At 30.8% G+C, this 20,082-nt stretch overlaps 2 protein-coding genes across 2 annotated transcripts; one reads left to right on the top strand and one right to left on the bottom strand.

Annotated features, from left to right (window-relative positions):
* Positions 1–2,437: 2,437 nt before the first annotated feature.
* LOC128185181 (probable mitochondrial pyruvate carrier 1) lies at positions 2,438–6,471 on the top strand (the record flags this gene model as incomplete). The annotated part of the gene is made up of 5 exons (XM_052854845.1): positions 2,438–2,509; positions 2,788–2,803; positions 3,206–3,286; positions 3,489–3,621; positions 4,060–6,471. Coding segments are annotated over 5 exons (492 nt in total), but the record flags the coding sequence as incomplete, so codon positions are not given.
* A 1,625-nt stretch (positions 6,472–8,096) lies between these two features.
* On the bottom strand, positions 8,097–19,534 carry LOC128185673 (uncharacterized). Its single transcript, XM_052855297.1, has 12 exons — positions 19,390–19,534; positions 17,953–18,093; positions 16,894–16,973; positions 16,718–16,789; positions 15,096–15,219; positions 14,686–14,823; positions 13,516–13,589; positions 13,330–13,401; positions 12,906–13,092; positions 10,508–10,611; positions 10,317–10,416; positions 8,097–8,428 (listed from the first exon to the last, which is right to left on the bottom strand). Exons 1-12 carry the CDS (start codon positions 19,415–19,417, stop codon positions 8,199–8,201), a joined length of 1,350 nt encoding a protein of 449 aa, XP_052711257.1. The 5' UTR covers positions 19,418–19,534; the 3' UTR covers positions 8,097–8,198.
* Between the last annotated feature and the right edge of the window lie 548 nt (positions 19,535–20,082).

Raw genomic sequence — 20,082 nt, 5'->3', positions numbered from 1 at the left:
GGAAAACGAATAAATACTTTACAGACCACAAGAGTAGAAATAAGGTCAAGCCTTGCAAACATCGACAGGCAACACCAACGGACTAGATAGTCTTTTACAGTAGTTTTTATTGCAAGAAAACAAAACAGATCTCAAGATGGCTGGAATGTCATGGAGGGCATATGTTACCAGGTAGATTCTAAAATTTGATGTCTACCTATGTTGATGTATTTTGGTTGTAGATTGTAGTAATAATTTAATCAGATACACAGTTAATGCAAACTGGCAAAATATTGCATTCCTAAAGAGGCCATGCATATACCCCGTGCTCATCATTAGAACCTAATTGTAGAGGACTGGTGCATAAGATAAACTTGATAATTTATTAATTTAGATCTTATTAATTAGATCCTCAACTCAAATCACCCCATATTCAAGTAGTTTTGGAAAATAAACTTTTTATAATTCTAGAAATTTTACATATAAAGCTGTTGCTACACATGCATCTGATTTAAAATGTAGATAATAAAAAAAATGGAATTTCGAATAAATATAATTAAAAACTTTGATAGACCCCTTCACAGTAACTTTGATATGACTTCTTTTTGCAGTGCAAATTTAAATTTCAATTTGCCCTGCTAAATGAGAAGTTATGCAGTTATACCGTTAAGGGGTAATTATAAACACTTGTTTAAGATGACTTCCAGGCCCATGATGTCAAAGCGAAATGTTTCGAACTTGTGATGTATCAAAAATACTTCATTGGTGAGTGTTAACAAAATCATAAACAAATTCAGCTTAATTAAATTCCTCTTTGCTTGCTCATGTTGCTTAGTTTTAACAATTAACATGACTGCATTCAGAACAGGAGTGTTTCTGGCCAAGAATAAATATTTATACAGTTAATTAAGCACTATTCCCAAGCATTTGATTCTCTGAGCTAGCACTTCCATGTAGCAGATATGATAAATGATTAATTCTTTTGGAATTATTTTTTTAAAGCCGCTTTTTTTTTTTTACTTTGAATGTGCCGTACTCTGAAAGTAGACCGATTCTACTGGTGTAAAAAGGAGAAAGTCCATACTTTTCTAAGATGATTCAGATTGGTTTGTATGGAAAATTATTTGATACTGTAAAAACCAAAAATATTGGACCAAGCAGCTTTAATTAAGAATAAGAACTAAATTTATTTTTTGTTACTCAGCATGCTCAGTGGCCAAGCTGTCAGTTGCCAAGTGTGCAATTCCTCAGAAAGTTTATGAGCAAACTTTCTTCAAATTAATTATTGAATGCAACCTCATTTATTGAGTCTTTTAAGATAGAATTGTGTTCACCTTTTGATTCATGAACATCTTCTCATTATAGAATTTATTAAACACAATTATAGTTGACCTCATTAATGTCAGTTCTGCACACTTTTTTTGCAAACAAAGTCACATGGATAAGTTGGTGTATAAATAAATAGGATCATGAATTAATCACCATGCAGTTGAATTTTGAAATCATTATACTAATTTATTAAAATAAAAATCTTTTGACTAGAAATTGGTTCCTCAATAAAATTTCTCCCCAAAAGTTACGCATGATATTTTTTGTTGAGTTAAGTAATTAACATGGTTAATGTGCATAACCTGCCAATTATTTTTTGAAACTACTGCCTGATGCTTATTTAGGAAGTTAATTTCAAATCAATACTAGAAAGGGTCACAGTTAAACTGTGCTGTAGAACTTCAGGGGGATTTAAATGTTTTGATTCGGTCGGCCATCATATTTGTGGCACTAATCATGCATGCAAGCACAATAAATTTCTTTGTGTGAATTCCTGTAAGGAGAGACATAAATACCTGCAATATGTCACCAGTATTTATGCTCTGTTGTAAGTAATTCATTTTTTTTTTAATAAGGAACTACTGTAACAGCAATTTTAAATTGCAAACTACCATGCAAACTTTATGCACGTTTATTTCATGTCAAGATTTACTAACATAATATGTATTTAGTATCCATTTTCAGAATCATTTCTAATAACATGAATATAAATGAAAAATCTTTTTACTTTGAACATGTTAAAAAAACTTAATTTACAACACATTAAAATAATATTAGATTTTAGTTCACCAGATGGGAAGGAGGTTCCAAAATGGGGATGAGTTTTATGTCAGTAATCAGTAGACATTAAATTCGCCTAAACTTGACAACAGTTATCTAATTATTAGGCATTTATGCATGTATGATATTAAAATGATTAATGCAAAATTAATATAAGATTAACAAATCAAAGACCAATGCCTGCCCAGATTCATGAGAAAGAAGAGTTAATTTTTCTTTTTTTGCTTGTGAGTTTTAAATTTCAACCTTATCTATATATAAAAATACATTCATTGACAAGTTGATATTTTGATACTTAAAGTTGAATTAAATAAATATCTTTTCAGTTATCAAACACTCGAGTACTTGATCAAATGCTATAAAAATTAGTTTTAAATTTCTTTTTTCTTTTCATATCCTGATTTACCTGGATTTTAGCACGGTAAGAATTAAAAGATTTATTTTCTAACTTTTGAGCAGATATACATTTGTAAAAGTACTTTTTCATGTAACATGTGTAGTTTCTTTAGTGCATTTCTACCCACTTATTGTTAAAATAAAGACATTTTAAATTCAATCTCAGAATTTGGATATCAATTTTAAAATATCTTGATATTGTTTTTGTGCATAAACATGTAATTAATGTACTGTACCATCCAGTAACCATTGTTAGTATTAAATTGCCTCAATGAGTCATTTTAATTTTGTTGTATATTGCAGCATTTTTGGGGACCAGGTAAGTCATTTGTTTTTCTAACGTGTAAATTTTTAACATATTTATTTAGAAATAATTACTATTTCTTGTATCCATTGTCATGTGATAACAAATTCGAATTGTATTTCATCCTAATCATTTGTAAAAAAAAAAAAAAAAAAAAAAAAAAATCCAATAATTCAGAAATATTGAAATTTAAAAAAATATGGCTACAATATTCAGCACACAGGGTTCATTGTAATTTAAAGTTAAATGTCAATAATTGAAACAAATATTTCTTGATAATTATATTTCAAGTTTATAAGTTGAATTTTTATGATTCTAGCAAACATGAAACTTTATCTGAAAAATAATGTTTAAATGATAAATAAGCAGTTTAAATGTCAAATTGTAAAATAATTTAAAAGGCTTTTATATTTTCAGTTGCAAATTGGGCTATTCCACTGGCAGCTATTGGAGATTTCAAGAAGGACCCAGAACTGATCAGCCCCTTTATGACTCCAGGTAAGAACTGTGTCAGTTTAGTGCACCTACCCCGAGCTGATGACTCGCATCCCACCCCCACCCCCATTTTTAGTACAATTTTTGATGTATTGCAACATTAATGATATTTTGTTGTGTGTTATGTTGAAGTGTATTTTTCATTTCATAGACGATGAATTTTAACTCTGTATTTTAACATGTATATAAATTTGTTGTTTTGCAGCACTGATGGTCTATTCCACAACGTTCGCACGGTTCGCCTGGATGGTCAAGCCCCGTAACCTATTACTCTTGGCCTGTCATCTGACCAACATCTCGGCTCAGTCAGTCCAGGCGGGGCGATACATCAACTATCAGTGAGTCAATTCAGTGAAGATACATGGGTATTAGGTCATTTCATTACATGTAAGAAAGAAATCATATTAACTTGATCATTAAAAATTCATTCCGATGTGTACTGATTGGTCTCTGAAGAATTGATCGAGCACCAACTAAGATCAAATCCCAGTGGGCTTATTTTTTTAACACAATCATTGCTAACATAAGAAATTGGAGCTTGTCAATCACCCTTTGAAAATGAATCATTTTAATAGATGGTTCAAAGTAAAGTTACATGTATATGTAGTTTTATCATAGAATCATAATAATTATTATGATAGGAAAATATGATACCTGTATTTTTGCTCCTGGATATAAATCATCATGGATTTAATACCAAACCACCAATTTGTAAAATTAATAAAGAATGAAGCAATTATATAAATTAACAAAATACAATTTTTGTCCTTTAATAGCTACTTAACAAAGCCAGAGGACCGCCAAAAGCACCACATAGAGGTGGTGGAGAAAGAGATCCACACCCACCCCGACCAGTACCCCAAAGTCCACATCAAGGACCACCCCAGCCCCCAGGAACAGGCGGAGGAGGTCAAAGAGTTTGACGCAGCGTACAAACTCCCCATAGAGAAGCCGGTCATCAATTGATTGTAGGTCTCCATAGATCAATTTTTTTAATGGCAATTCTAGCTATAATTTACTAAAGAGTTATAAGAATTTGTGGTGGCTCTTTTTTTGTGGACTTCTTGGGTTACTTGTAACCAATAAATTTATTTACTGGTACATCCTAAACAAAACATATTATTTGATTTGTTATAATAGATTTTGTATGTTATATAGAAAAAGATCGAAAATGTTTTGTCAAAATGAATCTTTAAAAAATCTTTTAAAACTGGTAATCTCACAAGATTTGCCCCATGAATTTACCTTATGATGCAGTATATTAGCTATATGATTATTAATTTTATCAAATACCGGTATACATTTATAATTGTATATAAAAGAAACTGTGTACAGGGTTTGTTTAGTTTTTAAATTAAATTTTTTTTATATTTGTGACGAAGACAGAAAAACAATATATATATGTACTGAACAATTTGAAATAAGAAGTGTGACAAACATACACCTAAAATACCATATTAAGATTATAAAGAATGATGAAAATTAAAATTATAGTTGATTACACCACAGGCAAAATATCCAACATCCTAATTTTTAATGTTAGATTGAAGTGATGATTCAGTGTAGATAAGGGAAAGATTTAGATGTATATTCCAATTATTTGATGGACAAAAGTATATTGTTATGGTGTTGACAAGTGAATGAACTAAGAATTGTCATTATTGTGTCAAATGTATTGTAGAAAATTTTATTATGAAACCTGAGTATTATTTATGTGCTAATGTATGGCAAATTTTTTGCCCCCAAAAATGAAATATATAATATACGAGTGCTTTTAATGTGGTCTATTGAAAATGAAGTTAATACCCACAGTATTCATGCTGTTGACAGTGCCATCAAAACAATCTAGTTATTATTCAGTTACATAAGACACCTGTATAGTGAGATTAATTGATAGAGTCTGAATTGAATACCAGTACACAATATATTGTCAGATTTGAAAATTTAGGTGGAATTTCACACCAAAATTTTACTTTTTGGATCATTAGAGTATCATATCTGAAACATGCCTCCAGCACCTTTATTTAATACTGCCGACTGGTCATTCAGTATGTACCTGGTAATACATATTTATTACAATTATCAAGTCATATTAATTAATTTATAAAATCCGATGAATCCAAAACTATAGCTTGATAGGCAAATGGGAATATCATTATATGAAAATTGTACGCAGAAGCAGATTTTGTATATCCAGTAACCATATGCATTATGTACATGTAGAGTCAACGTGAATTGTGAGAGAAAAGTACATTAAAACACATGCCACATTTCAGTGTAATACCAGGTGGTATACATGTTTGTATCTTGTATCATGATACATCTATTTTTCATGGTAATATGCAAGGTCCGTGTTCTGTATTTACGGTATAATACATGGTTTTTTTCTGGTACCATGCAAGGTCAATGTATTTATATTCATCAAATCATTCTTTGGTGATGGATAAATATCTAGTACATAGTTGAAAAAAAAGTGGAAAATTAAAACTGAAAATTTTCTGACTGAACATGATGTACCTGTAAAAATATTAAGATTTCAGTGATGCAATGTGATAACTAAGGGGATACATTTATTTACATGTAGCATATAGAATTCTAATTGTGCATGATGGGATGAGAGAGTGTCACAATTCTATCATACATGATTGAACAGGGTTAACTAATCTGAACATATCTAGATGGTATACACTTAGCTGCAAGCAGAGGCATCATATTTTGTTTTGGGCATTAACAAGATTGAGTAAGCATATACAAAATTTTTGAATGCTGAATAAGTTGTATTTATTAATAAGGATTTCGTTGTTGTTGTTGATTTCTTCGTTTAAAAAAACCAGTCCAAAACTTTTTTCTTCTACATACATGTACTCTATGCAAATGTTAATTTGTGAGAGTGACATGCAATCATGAAAATCCCAACATGTTCTAGATTCTCCTCCAAATGTTCTTGATGAGTTTTTATGTTAACATCATATTCTCCCAACGTACCATGTATGCTGAGCAAACACGTACATGTAAGAGATTCTCCCATTGCTCAAGATGTAAATAAAAAAAACATATCAGATTCTTCCACATGTACACGTGAGAATGTGATTGTATACAAGTCTTTGTACTTGATAGTATTTTGTTGACTTGTACTTGATAGTATTTTTTGTTGACTTTTGTTAAACAATAAATAGACAGGAATTTTCCTTCTTTTCGTGGTTGATTTGTTAAGAAGAATCATGTAATGTGTTACTGGATAAAAGCAAATAATAATCAAAATATGTATTTTATTTTTAAAATAATTTTAGATAGTAAATTGTTTATCCGAAAATGCATTTAATTTATCATAACCTTTTATTACATATTTACATGTAGAATAATAAAATTTGTACAAGTCCCAGCAAGATTCGAACTCAAGACTTGCAGATTGGTAGCTGTTCCTGACACCTATAGCACTGAACAGGTATATCCGACGGCATTTCATATTGGGGCGGCGTCAATTTGATAGATAAGGGGGTTGGGGATTTTAGATTTTCACCAATTTTCTTTTCTTCATGGGGAGAATTGGAATATATAGAAAAAATCTTTATTTTTTTTTTCTTAGGACCCAATTGGCCAGAAAAGCAGGTAGTGTGAATTCAAGTTAGTCCAAATCATGATAGGGGGGTGGGGTGGGGTGGGGTGGGGATGGGGATAGGATGAGGCCACAATTGGAGGGGGAGGGGGCAAATTTTTACATAGGAACATATAGATAAGAATCAATATAAAGATTTCTAAAAAAAATTACTAGAAAAGCTTATATAGCTTTAGTGAAAGCAACCTGAGAAAGTGTAGATTAAAATTCCTCAAATTCATACTTTTTAGATGCGGCCACATTTGGGGGTCCAATTTACTTAGGAAAACAATTTAATTTATTCACCAAAAACTCAACTGTTAAATTGTAGGGCGAGTTAACCATCAGCTTTGACCAGCTGCTTTGAATGTGACAACTTTGGATTAAAATATGCATGCAAATGGAAAATAATGCATTACCTAGCTTGTTTTAATTTCATACATTTTCATACTACGACAGATTGGTTGTAAACCTTAAACATTAATGAACAGATAATTCATTTTTGTATTCTACGTCTATATATTGTCAATCGCAACTTCTTGGGAAGTTGGGATTTCTATACTGTATGGATGAATGATGTATGGATAAAACAGGAAAGTTTAATGGGGATGCCCCCCCCCCCCCTCTCCAGATTGTTTTTCTTTTATATGAAATTCTTATTTGCGACAGTAATAGAAATTTTGTTGAAAATTGACTTAAAGAACCAGAGATACACTAAATAACTATTCACTGGTTTGAAATATATACATGTAGAATAAAAGAAAAAATTTGATTTTTTTTCTTCAAATTAGCCGCAACAAACCGGATTAAGGCCACGTACATGTACATGTGTATATTATCCATTTCAGTTCAGATTTTTCATCCCTGTCCGTTCTTCTAAATATCCAAAAATGCAGTTTGTTTTTTATTTCAATTTTAAAGGATTAAGGTAAGAAAAAAGATTAAACAAAGTGTATACAAAAATGAAAATATGGTTCAACATATTAAGCATTATTAATATAATAATAATTTGTAAAGTGTTAATTCCCGCGCATTGTATCATCTACTGTTATATAAAATCAACCAAAGTCACCCAATTTATTAAGGAGATTTTAACCAGATTTAAAAAATTAATATATTGTGGACATTTTTTTTTTAGCAAAAACGAACAACACATGTGATTTGATATCACGTGTTCTTTTTAAGGTACATGTACATTCATGACGAAAAACCAATGTGTTTCCGAACAATTTCTCAAAATACTTTATTTTCAATATTTGACAAACAGTATGTGCACTTGTACAAAAACATTGCTATATCATTGAAGAACAGGAAGACTTGTTAGTCATCGCGACTTGTATGCTGGCAGAGTGGGAGATAACTGGAGGCACAGTTGACCGCTACTAGTTTCCCTAACGCTGAGGTGGTAACCGAACAGTAGTTAAGCTGATGAGAGCTGATACTGTGGAACATAGTACTGGGAACAGTTTGTAGATTGGACTCCCATATCCAATGGTTATTGTGGCCCGGGTCGATGGCATCCAAGTAAAGCTCGCTTCTGCCATAACGCCCTAAAAAGTGACATGTAAAATTTATATTTATATAGTAAACGTAAGTACATGTATGCTTAGATATTCCAGGTGCATCTCAGTTCGAGTAACCAATCTCAACTTCTATAGAGATCCGAAAGAACTATCTAATGTACATATGTACTACATAAGCATCCACGGCAACCCACGCTATTTTTTAAACTTGATATATATATATATATACAGGTATTTTGAGTTAAGCTTTATAAAATTTTATGCTGGATTACACAGTCATGTACTTCTGTTAATTTTTTTCAATTGAATTTCAGAAGGTAAAGTATAGCTGTCTTCATTAAATAGTTAAATCTTGTTCACATGAAGAGGTTCGCATCTTAGGATTTGGGTAGCCACTTTGGGTCACCTCTAGTCTGAAAATTCTGCATCGCATATTAATTCTAGTAGTATATTTACATTTTACAATGCCAAATAAACTTTATTGAATAAAAGTGTTTCAAAAAATTATCTTTTTACAGAGTATAGTAAGAAACTATTTTTTGTGGCGGAAGGTTTTCAGGAAGGAAATGAACAATTTTCATAACTCATTAGTTTCAGAGAACTCTTACTTTAGCTTCTTAATTTTCAGCGCAGATCAAACTTCCAGATAGTTTGTGTATTACAATATATTCAATATGTTCTAAAAACATATTTAAACAATATTTTGATATTTCTATCGAAATATTTTGGCATATTTAGCTTATACATGTATTTCATAGAAAAAATTAAGTCCAATTTTGGCCTAAAATTAGCTTATTTCATGCAACATCTCAAATTTTTGAGATGTGACTCTATATGTATTACTTTTAAATGAGAAATTAAATGTATGTCTATTTGTATGCAAAGTTTTGGAAAGATAACATCACTATAACTTTTTTTATTTGCATTATAATTTGATTACTTCAAAATTTTGTAACATCGATCTTTTGTTGTGTTCATTATGTACTGGCCTTTAAAGCCACCAGTAAAGCAAGAATTTTTAAACTTTGACTTAGATTTTACTTTAAATTTATAGTCAATACATGTGTTCAACTTAATACTGTATTAAAATCATAACTAAATGATAGTTCAAACTATAAATATTTGTTTGATATCTTTAAATTTCCATGTCAAATGTTTGCAAAAATTTCAGGAAAATTATAATTTCTGTTTGGGGCCCTATATTTCCAAAACTTGGCATGTGACATGGGTCACAAACAAAATAAATGAACAATTAAGGTCCCCATCTGGTTTTCGGATGATTGACATTACTATTATTTCAGGTGCCAACCTCCTTAAAGTAATACTTTTTCACGCGGCCGGTAAAAAAAAAAAATCGCCATTCACCTCCTCCAATGCAATTACTCAACACCCCCCCCCCCCATTTTATATCCTATAATAGCATTGGTTGACTTTCTGTGATGACGTTCGCAGTTGAGCTAATTGAGAGCAATACCGGTGTGCTATGTACAAAAGTCACTGTGTTGATCAATTAAAGATATAAAAGTTTTGAAAGTGTTGATTTCTAAGGTACATTATAATAAAAACAATTTGGGGGGTGACGGCTGCGGACATAGTTTTTTGTTTAAAAACTATGAAAAAATTTGACTTTTTATCATCATTTTTTACTACACATTAGAAAATGACAAATTTTGGCGTTATTCTCTTTTGAAAACAGAAATATAGTGCAAAATTTAGTACTTTATACACACATGTGTTCAAGATAGTAGATGTGTTTTTTCATGAGATGTAAACAACTTTTGAATTTTCGGGCATACTATTGAAAGAAACTGTACCTTCTTTGAGATTTTAAAGGGATCAATGTTGTTTATTGTGAAAGTGAAACAATGCAAATTGTAAAGTAAAACATAATTAAGTTTCAAAGGAATGCACATACCGTACACAACGTGATGACGCACTAGATTCGTTAGAACGTGATCCATTTCTCTGAGATCCGGAAAAGTGGCAAGGTGTGCGCATCGTGACTCACAGAAATGCTGCAAATAAAAACGAAGATTAAAAACTATCTCAAGATTAAGAAATGGGCCAAATTTAGTGAAAAGGAAAAAAGAAAAAGAAAATGGTAACCTTAGCTTGGATCCAAGTCATATTTCTATTTTCGACATGGTAACAATGCCCATGGTAAGTTATTCCATCAGCAAATGTACATCCGTTAGCATAGTAATGACAAACTGAAAGAATTTACATACACAAATATTTACATTTTCAACTGTCTTTGTCTGTGATAACATTACGAATCAATTTTGAACCCTAAAACCTTTTGGCTTTATTGGATTTGACCACGCCCCGACCGAAATTATCACCTCATGATACTCAAAGAATGATTCCTTTTTCCTAATTCATGACATACCCCTGTAAGTACTCCAGTCAATATCTCTGGGGTTTGTTTAACGGAAAAATTCAATATGTACATGAAACACTTACTAAAAATTAGACCAATAAAGGTACTCCAATCTTTCTATTCAGAATAGATTTAAACATACTGTTCTTTGGAGTTTCGCATTTGCTTTAAAGGGACATGGTAAGTTCTATTTAAAGGCTTTTATTATTTACGATGCTTTAGAAATGCATTTCTAATGATCAAATAAAATTTGAGTCATTTGTAGATCTATTATCAAGAAACAGGGCTCACAATTCTTGTTATGTAAACAATGCTCGTGCCCCGTTTTCGTTTACATGGGTTCAATATACCAGTAAAAATCTTTTTCCAGATTATTTGCCTTTATTTTTTTTATTTTAAGTATTGAAACAGGCACGTAGAATCGTTTTTGGAAGTGGGGGGGGGGGGGCACTCATCCAAAAAAATCTTGACAAGCAAAAAAAAAATTAAAAAAAACTTCAACTTTTGCAAAATCTTCAAAATCCTAATCCGTGGGGGGTGGGGGGTGGCGTAGTATATAACTTCAATTTCACTCCTCATTTCCTTATTTTCATATCAATTTTTTACATACTCCCAAAAAAGTGGGGGGCCAACTCAATGATAATTCAATTTTTTTATATGTAAATTTTAAAAAATTTGTTGCTGCGAGAGAAAAAGTGTGGGGGGGGGGGGGGGCAGGACCCCCTGGCCCCCCTGATGCTACGTGCCTGTGAAAACAGTTCCTAACGTTAACACATTCATTTTAGGTTTAAACCTGAAATTTTTACTTCAACGTTTAAAATGTAAAAAAACGTGTTGTTTACATAGCGAAGAATTTCAAGCTCTGTAACTCGCTTAAAACTCATCAAATGACACTCAAATTTCGGTTGCATATTAAGATTGCCTTCCTGAAGCATTTCAAATATTAATGTTACAAAAAACATTTTTGACCAAAATCGTGACCATGCCCCTTTAAATAAAGGAGTATACTCGATTAATCGGAGGCTTTAGTCAAGTTATAGTCGAGTATTCGGTGATTTCTTTTAAGCTGCATATCATTTTCAAAGAGAAAAAAGTAACACTGCTGTCACATACGCAGTATTTGTACCTAAAACATTTAAAAACGGAAATAGTATAATATGTTTTTAATTGATTTGATTTGAATATCAAATTGAAAAATATTTTATCTAAACATCAGGTAGCAAATGACTTTATCTTGAGACGCTTACAAAAAGTAAACGATAAACAACCAAAAGCATCTTATAAATTTTACTGTTTGAAAATTATATGAATAATCAGTATATCGTTTAAACACGTCAGATAATACAAGCAATAGTTAAGAAAGTTGTCGCCTGATAAAGGAGGAAACAGTCATTGAACATACTTTGTTTGTAAGATGAAAGAAATGAACTGGTAATTATAAGTATTATTATACATACATGTACAAACTGTTATACTTTTTGTTTATCTGTTTTCTAATATACAAATCTTTTCGTACTAACTGATATAATATTATGTAAAATTGTTACAATAGTTTCTATCGTTTTCATTATTCCCCTGCTCAAAAGGAGAAGGGGTATACTGATTTACCATTGTGTGTCTGTCTATCCGTTCGTCATTCTTTCTAGTCTGTCCGTAACAGAAATTCTGTTGCATTTTTTTCCAGCAATTTTTCATTGCAGACGCTTGACATGTTTACACACTCTTTGTTTAGGCATGCCATATTGTGGGTTCTATTTTAAAACCAATCAGACTAGCTTCAACTTGTTAAATGACGACTTTGTTTTTTGACTGCCTCAATTTTTAAACAGTCAATTTTTCGTCGAGGTCTTCTTAGCAACTATTAATCGCAGGTGTTTGAAGATTTAACACACTCTTTGTTTATGCATGCTATTTCATGGGATTTATTTTTGTACGAATTGGAAGTCATGTTCCTGTTAAATGTCGAATATGCTTATTTTGTATATTCACATCCGAGCGACGTATTATTACATGTTGTGAGCATTTGTTTGTTATGTTTATCATATTAATTACCATGTCATTTGATTATGATAAATAACTGATTTTTTGAATTATATTGTGTGTTTAGTATAAAGTCGTGTTGACCTCTTTGAGTTGTCGTAGTTGGACGATCCGTGGTGGTAACCGTGAGTTGCGTAGTGGTTTCCGGAAGTATATGATGATGGTTACATAAATCCCCATGACAACAACCCCCAGTCAGCGAAAGTTCAGGGTTTCCGCTTGACCGTCGTCCAAAAATAGAGCTGGCTTGAACGTGTAAATTATCACAGACCTGAAATGTGATAACAATCTTAATATTGCTCCTAGTTCATTCAGTTATTTATGATATGATATCGATTTTATGTCTTTGTTTTTTTACTATTTATTACCTATTAGAGTATTGCATTTTTACGTTTCATTTGGATGAACATGTAGCGAGAATGTAGAACAATAATCATGCTAATTATTTAAAAAACATAACTATTATAAAAAATATGTTTGCATAATTTAAATATCAAAACACAGATACCTTTTGTTGTACGCATCCAAGCCGGTAACCATGTTCGAGGTGAAAGTTCACTGTCTCGAGAGTGAAACAGACCTAAATTTTAAAGAAAATAACCTTCATTTACACTCCTCAATTTACAGATTTTCCTTAAAAAATGAAAATAAAACTATCTATTAAAAAAAACAAATGCATATTATCAATATTTACCTCCCCTGGATCACAAACACGTGACTGAGTACAATTCTCTGTAGATGTTACGTGCTCACACTCATAGCATTTGCCTACATGTAAAAGAATCGAATAAATACTACAATCTAGCTAGTTAATCGATGGAGCAGAACACAATGCTCCAAAAGTTGATAAACACTAATACCTTTTTATTAAGTTTTTAATCTGCCATTTAATTTTAAAGTACACTCACGCGTCAAAAGTGTTTTTCCTTTTTTTTTCTATATTTATTTTTAATTCTTGAAAATTTTACAAAGGTTTAACAAATTAAAAAAAAAAGGTGTTTGATGTGAATTTCTGTCGGACCTTGAAGGGATTCAAACTAGTCACGGTAGATTCAATTTCAACTTTTGGCATACATTCAAATAGTTACTATATGACAACTCATTTGTAAAGTTAATATTTAAAACAAAACGCAAAGATATTTTTAAAGAGCTCGACTATATCTTTTGTTCAATATGTGAACCAAAAAAATCTTACTCTGGATGGTTAATATTAAATCCCAATAACAGAAAGTTGGCAAAATATTTATTTATATGAATGGTGTTAAAAGAGCTGGTTTTTAAACTCGGTTATTAAGCTACCGTTTAACAATTCTGTTAAAAATGGTTGATTTTAAAAATAAATATTTAGTAAACAGAACAAAAATGATATACGTTTTGAACATGAGTATAAATCAGTCAATGGATTGAAATCCAACAAATTTCTGTGTATAAATTCAAGAATACTGTGGAATTAAAAAAAACTAAAGAGGAAGAATTTTCGGGAGAAGTCGGGGCTTTTTTTCTTTTGCTTATTCATGGGGTTGTTATTTCGTGGATGCGTCACATTTTCAGTTTTAATGAGAAAGATAACTCTTTCTAAATATGTTTTCGTCGAGAATGTAAATTCCCTAGGGAGGGTCACCCACGAATACCACGAAAAATTAAGCAACCCTGATTTCTAATAATTCCACTGTACCCCATAATGTACTTGACTTCATGCCATTGCAATAATGAAATCTTTTACAATTTATCTGTAAAAAAAGTTTTATCTTTTTACTTAAAAAATATGCATACTTTGTTGCTAGTGTTTTCTGTCTCACTTTTATCAAGTACATACTTTCTGGTACTGAACTTGTTTTTTTCTATATATACGATCAATACTCACTGCATTTTCCACACAGTCTAGGACATATAGTGTTAGCTATACAATCATCTGCACACATGTGAGTGTTTATAGTGAAAAGCAGGGTACACGCCAGACTGTCTGTGTCGTCACACGCAGGGGAGGTAACCTGTCGTTTTACTGTAAATAAAAAAAATGGAAAAAACAAACCTTTGGTATTGTTTTGCTGAATGATTAACATTTCATTACAGAAATGTAAAGGGAATGCGTGTTTAGATATAGTGAATACTTACCTATTGAAGAGAATATGATAAAATTTGCTAATTTTAAAATAAATAAAAAAATACGCTAATGGAGAAGTCTAAATTAAGAAGAAGATGTATAAAACCCTTTGAATTATTAAAAGTTGTTTGGTTGGTCATCTGATGTTTAAGGTGGAATAGTTCTGATACCCATTTCTGGAGCCTTAGGTTTTGTATTTCGTTTGTTGCCGCTGCCATGGTTACACAGGTCTGTGTTGCAACAAGATGTCCCTGCTCTTTTGTTAATCGACCGCCTCCCGTAGTGGGAGCACACCTGTAGGAAATATTGAGGTTTTTAAAATAAGTTTATTCAAATAGACATAAACAATAAGACGAAATTGACAACACGGGTTAAAAGATGAATCAATATGAATAAATGAAACCTGACAGACGTTGTAAGTATGTGATAAATAACAAATTTAGTGGCCATCGAAACTAAAGGTCAAGCTCTGGTAAATGCAAATGGAATGCTGAGCGAAAGCGTGCATACTTAAGGTCGATATCTAATAAATTATTCCAGAGTGTTTTTTGTATTAGAACCATTATGACGTCATAAATTATTTGAAGAATCTTTTTCCCGTACTTAACGGCTTTAAAAGGAATGTCGAAAATGAAACAATTTGTTGACATTCTATGTTAAATCATGGAAAAAGTAATCATTTCAAGACATCATTTTTAAGAGGTCAAGAGCTTGTTTAATTCCGTTTTTGGGGAGACTGTAGGCATTCTATATATATATATATATATATATATATATATATATATATATATATATATATATATATATATATATATATATATATATATATATTAATTATGCTTTATTTCACTTCAACAACAATACCCATTTACAAAAGCCAGATATCCCGGGTATTAGGAAAGTTGGCATCATTATAATAATAATGAGAATTACAGAACAAAAGTAATTTATAACAGTTTGTCAAACGCTTTACCATATATTTAAACAAATTCAGGTTTGAAAAATCTAGCATGATATCCATATCCTTAAATAAAGAATTTTTAACAAATTGTTTTAATTTTAAACTATCTTGACACTCGTTTTTTATTCTACATCCCATTTTGAATTTGTATATCTTAAAAGCTATGTAAGATATAATTGTATATTTTTGAGTTAGTTTCAACATAAAAACCAAATACAACATGTTTCCATTTAACAGTAAAATTTAAAGCATTGTTCAAATTATGCCATATCTGTTTGACATAATCACAATCAAAAATAAGATGTTTAATATCTTCATTTGAGATGTCACAATAGTCACATTTTGCATTTTGTCTTATTTTACATTTTTGCAAAAAAGAATTGGTACATAAGATGTTGTTAAGCAGGTTGTAATTGAATTCACTTAAACGCTTGTCATACATGTTCTTTATCTTATTTGCATAGATGCTTGGCCAATACTCTTTATTTACACAATAATTTCTTCTTAAATAAGATTGATGGCAAGGAGGTTTAAACTTTCTTGACAACATATTTTCGTAGTAAAAATTACTAGATATATTATATTTGTCAAAAATTGACAAAACTCCGAAATGTGTTCTCAATTCCTTCATATTTCATTGAAATTGACAATTTAAAACAGGATTTTAAATTGTGTATACAATATATTTTAGCGCCAGTACACCCTATAAAACAAAGAATTTATATCTTACATTTCATAAACTTGTAGGCACTTTTCATTTACTACTTCTTGACCTTAAATGATATTCAAATGCAGTCGTTACCTCAAGGCTTTAAGTTTTATCATGCTTACTGTGGAAGGGGCACACCCAAGTTTGTAGACCTCTCGGAAATCATTCGTGAAAGACGCGGCAGATATGCATTGCTGAAAAAATAGGAAAAAACAAGTTGTATATAGCAAAAATATTTCTTTTTTGTACAATTTCATTCTCCTCATTAGTTTTATTTAAGATAGGAAATTATAGCTACATAATCTTTGCCCTGGCACTCAATGGTGGCGTTACATTTTTGTGAGGATTCTATATCGGTACAGCTATAGCATTTGAGAGCTGAAAAGAGTACATAGAATAGTTAAGGAAATATCAAAATGATGTAAAAAATGAACTACTATAGATATTTGGTAAATAAATGTAAGATACATACCTTATTCATTAGTTCAAAAAGTGAAATACTGTTAACATAACATTTGGCTGTGCATTCTATTAAACATTTTAAGCTTCCGTAAAATAAAGTTGTCATGCTAATTGTCATGCGTATGCAAGTACATGATATTAGGTGCATTCAGAAGTACGTTAAGGTAGCTCCAGACTCGTAAAACTCTCTGATGAAAGTTGAAAAACGGAACTGGTTTCAATTTAATAGACTTAAATTTCATCAATTATAAGAAAAAATATGTGAGATGTCAGATAAACATGAACTAAAGCATAATTTAGCATTAGAGAACCTTATTTTTCTTGTTAAAAGTAAAATACTTGTAGGCAGAAACTTGTTTATCTTTTTTAATTTTATTGGCAACTATGTCAGAAAAGTAAAACTACAAACACATTTTAAAATTAATTGTTGGGATAAATAAAATTATAGCATTTAGACATACGACTGAAAGAAAGGTCAGAAAAAGAGTTAATTGCCCTTAGCATAGATAAAATGTATAACAAAAATTGAAATTTAGGATAAATTCAAGCTGCGAAAATATCTTGAACTTAACAGTAATTCTAGTTACTTCCATGTGATTCTATTCACTTAAGATATATAAAACTATCTGGTACACATTTTAAAGAATTCAAAGTTTTACAATAAAGAATGACATCACAGAACCCTGGATCTACTTTAATTCAATTAAACGCAAATTTGTTTAAAAATTAATATCCGCCAAATGTACGCGCAAAATATAATACATTTACAGTATATGTGATAGTCCATTAGTCTCATAAATCTTCGTTTCATTGTTTCGTACCCTTGCGATCTTACATTATTCATTATAAATGTATAATTCGCTACAACTTCCACCATAAAAGCTAAGTTACTCACGACATTGTCCACAGAAGCGCTTGCATATCGAGGAGTAACAGGTGTCATTACACATGTCCGGTTTGGCGGCAATCAGGCGTTGACACACCGCTGTGTCCATGTCGTCACAGGCATAACACGTCACAGCTAACAGCACCACACCTTCAGGAGGCAGACATTTAAGACGTAATTAAAGAATAGAACAATTAAAACAGGAGCAATTAATCATCCGAGAACGTATTATTTTTGTTTATTGTTAACTTTTTGCCGATGTTCTTCCCCAGCTCTCTCAGTTCCTCTATATCAAATAACATAAATTGTAAAAACTGTCCTCGCCGTCACTAACTTTTTTCATTATCAGGCTGAAACCCATGGCGCAAGCCAAGGTCATTTTTTTTATATTTGTGTGCACATTTATTTTGGGTAAAAATTGAGTTGAAGTTCAGAAATTTTTATTATAAAAATGTTGTGAACTTTTAACCAGGCTAAAAGACCTTAAACTTTGAGCGACAATTTTAAGTGCATTTGAATTTTAATTTTGAAATAAAAAAAATAACATAACAAAAACATTATCCCTTATATTTATATACCCCGGTATAAGGAACTTCTCATTAGATTTGCTTACAATTGATTTAAGATATTGAAATAAAATTATCTTAAAATTCACTGACATTGTCCCCACAAATTTATGTGGGACTAAGCCTCAAGACCATGAAATAAAAATACTAGTTATTAGACATGATTCAGTATTCCAAAATGTTCTTGACTTTTATAATGATTTAAAAAACCCGACGACATTTCTACTGTTAGTTTGAAGGCAAAATATTTAGGAAGGACGTAGTCGTTTTAGTTCCACGACTGGGGAAGATATAAAAATCGAAAATATATTTCTTGTCCAAAGGTTTTTAGGGGGTCACTAACACACTTACACTGTATATATATTTGATAATCATGAATTCAAAATAAATGAAAGATTAACACTATTGTTCGATATCTTCATACTTGAACAATAGACTTTGATGATGTTTTACAAATTATTAAGGTACTGAAAAATATAAGTTCTTTTTAAAGTAACATTTCATTGTACATGTACTTGAGTACTTTTTAAATGCGTTTTACTGAATACCCAACGCTTTACAAATGGATGCAATATAATTAAGGAAAGTTTGAGGAATAATTTATTACAAAGACAAACAATACATTGATAGTTTATAATTTCATTTATATTCAGTTACTGAACTTCCGTGTTTAAATCATTGTTAAACTTTTGACTTCGCAATGAATTATGCTCGCATAGGCTACCATAAATGATATTCGCCTACCAAAAGTTTAAGCACCTAAATGTTTAAGTACATGTCTTGAAAAATAATAAATATGTTCAAATTCATGTAAATTCACCTGAATAAAGATTTTTCTACTAAATTTTGAGAAAGCCATAGAATGCTTTTATTTTCTTACCGATAATGCTCTTCCAGGTGTCTGCCATATTGGAAATATTGCACGAATTTGAAGATAAGATAGACAAGTCGCTCCGCAATGTTGCTTATCTATCTTATGAAAGAAGAGTAGAATATTGTATGTCATAATCAGTGTCATGAAGGTCTGAAATTTAAGATCATGATGTGAACGGTATTTTTTGGTATTTTTATTTGATTCATGATTTTCAATTTTTTTTTCAGATTAGTACAACTTACGGTGTCTGATTATTATATAAATCTTCCAATAGCTTCTTTCCTTAATGTTTGGTATTTATGTTTTTAAAACCAGGGCTCGTGTTTTACTGAGAATTCACGTCGAGTTTCACAGAAATCGAACAAAATCTACCACACAATATGTTTGATGATTATTTTAAGACTACATTAAATATCCTATCCAAACAATTAATTATTCTTTTACTTTAATACATACTATTCTTAATTTCAAAGATTTAAAAACAATATGATATTTAGCGCTGTACCCCAAGACAAACAAAGAATAACATTAAATTTTTATCTTTGAAATAATACATGAAAGCATTAATTGCGGTTTTAGTGCAATGAGAGTGTCTTCTAACGATCAAACAAGTCGTATACGTTATCAACCAATGCGTTTTGTATTTTATTCCTTATAACATTATAATTTCTTTTCTCTCTCAAAGGTTAATATTTTTAG

The sequence above is a fragment of the Crassostrea angulata genome, chromosome 5, assembly GCF_025612915.1.
Source record: "Crassostrea angulata isolate pt1a10 chromosome 5, ASM2561291v2, whole genome shotgun sequence".
NCBI lineage: Eukaryota > Metazoa > Mollusca > Bivalvia > Ostreida > Ostreidae > Magallana > Magallana angulata.
The sequence above is the reverse complement of the archived record's forward strand: the minus strand, read 5'-3'. Positions and strand labels throughout refer to the sequence as shown.

Excerpts from the sequence above, each read along its gene's own strand:
- LOC128185673 (XM_052855297.1), bottom strand. The coding sequence starts at position 19,417 with ATGGCAGACACCTGGAAGAGCATTATCG. Across the intron at positions 13,093-13,329 it reads TTGGATGCGTACAACAAAAG|GTCTGTGATAATTTACACGT; the intron begins GTATCTGTGTTT and ends ATCACATTTCAG. Across the intron at positions 8,429-10,316 it reads GCGTCATCACGTTGTGTACG|GGCGTTATGGCAGAAGCGAG; the intron begins GTATGTGCATTC and ends GTCACTTTTTAG.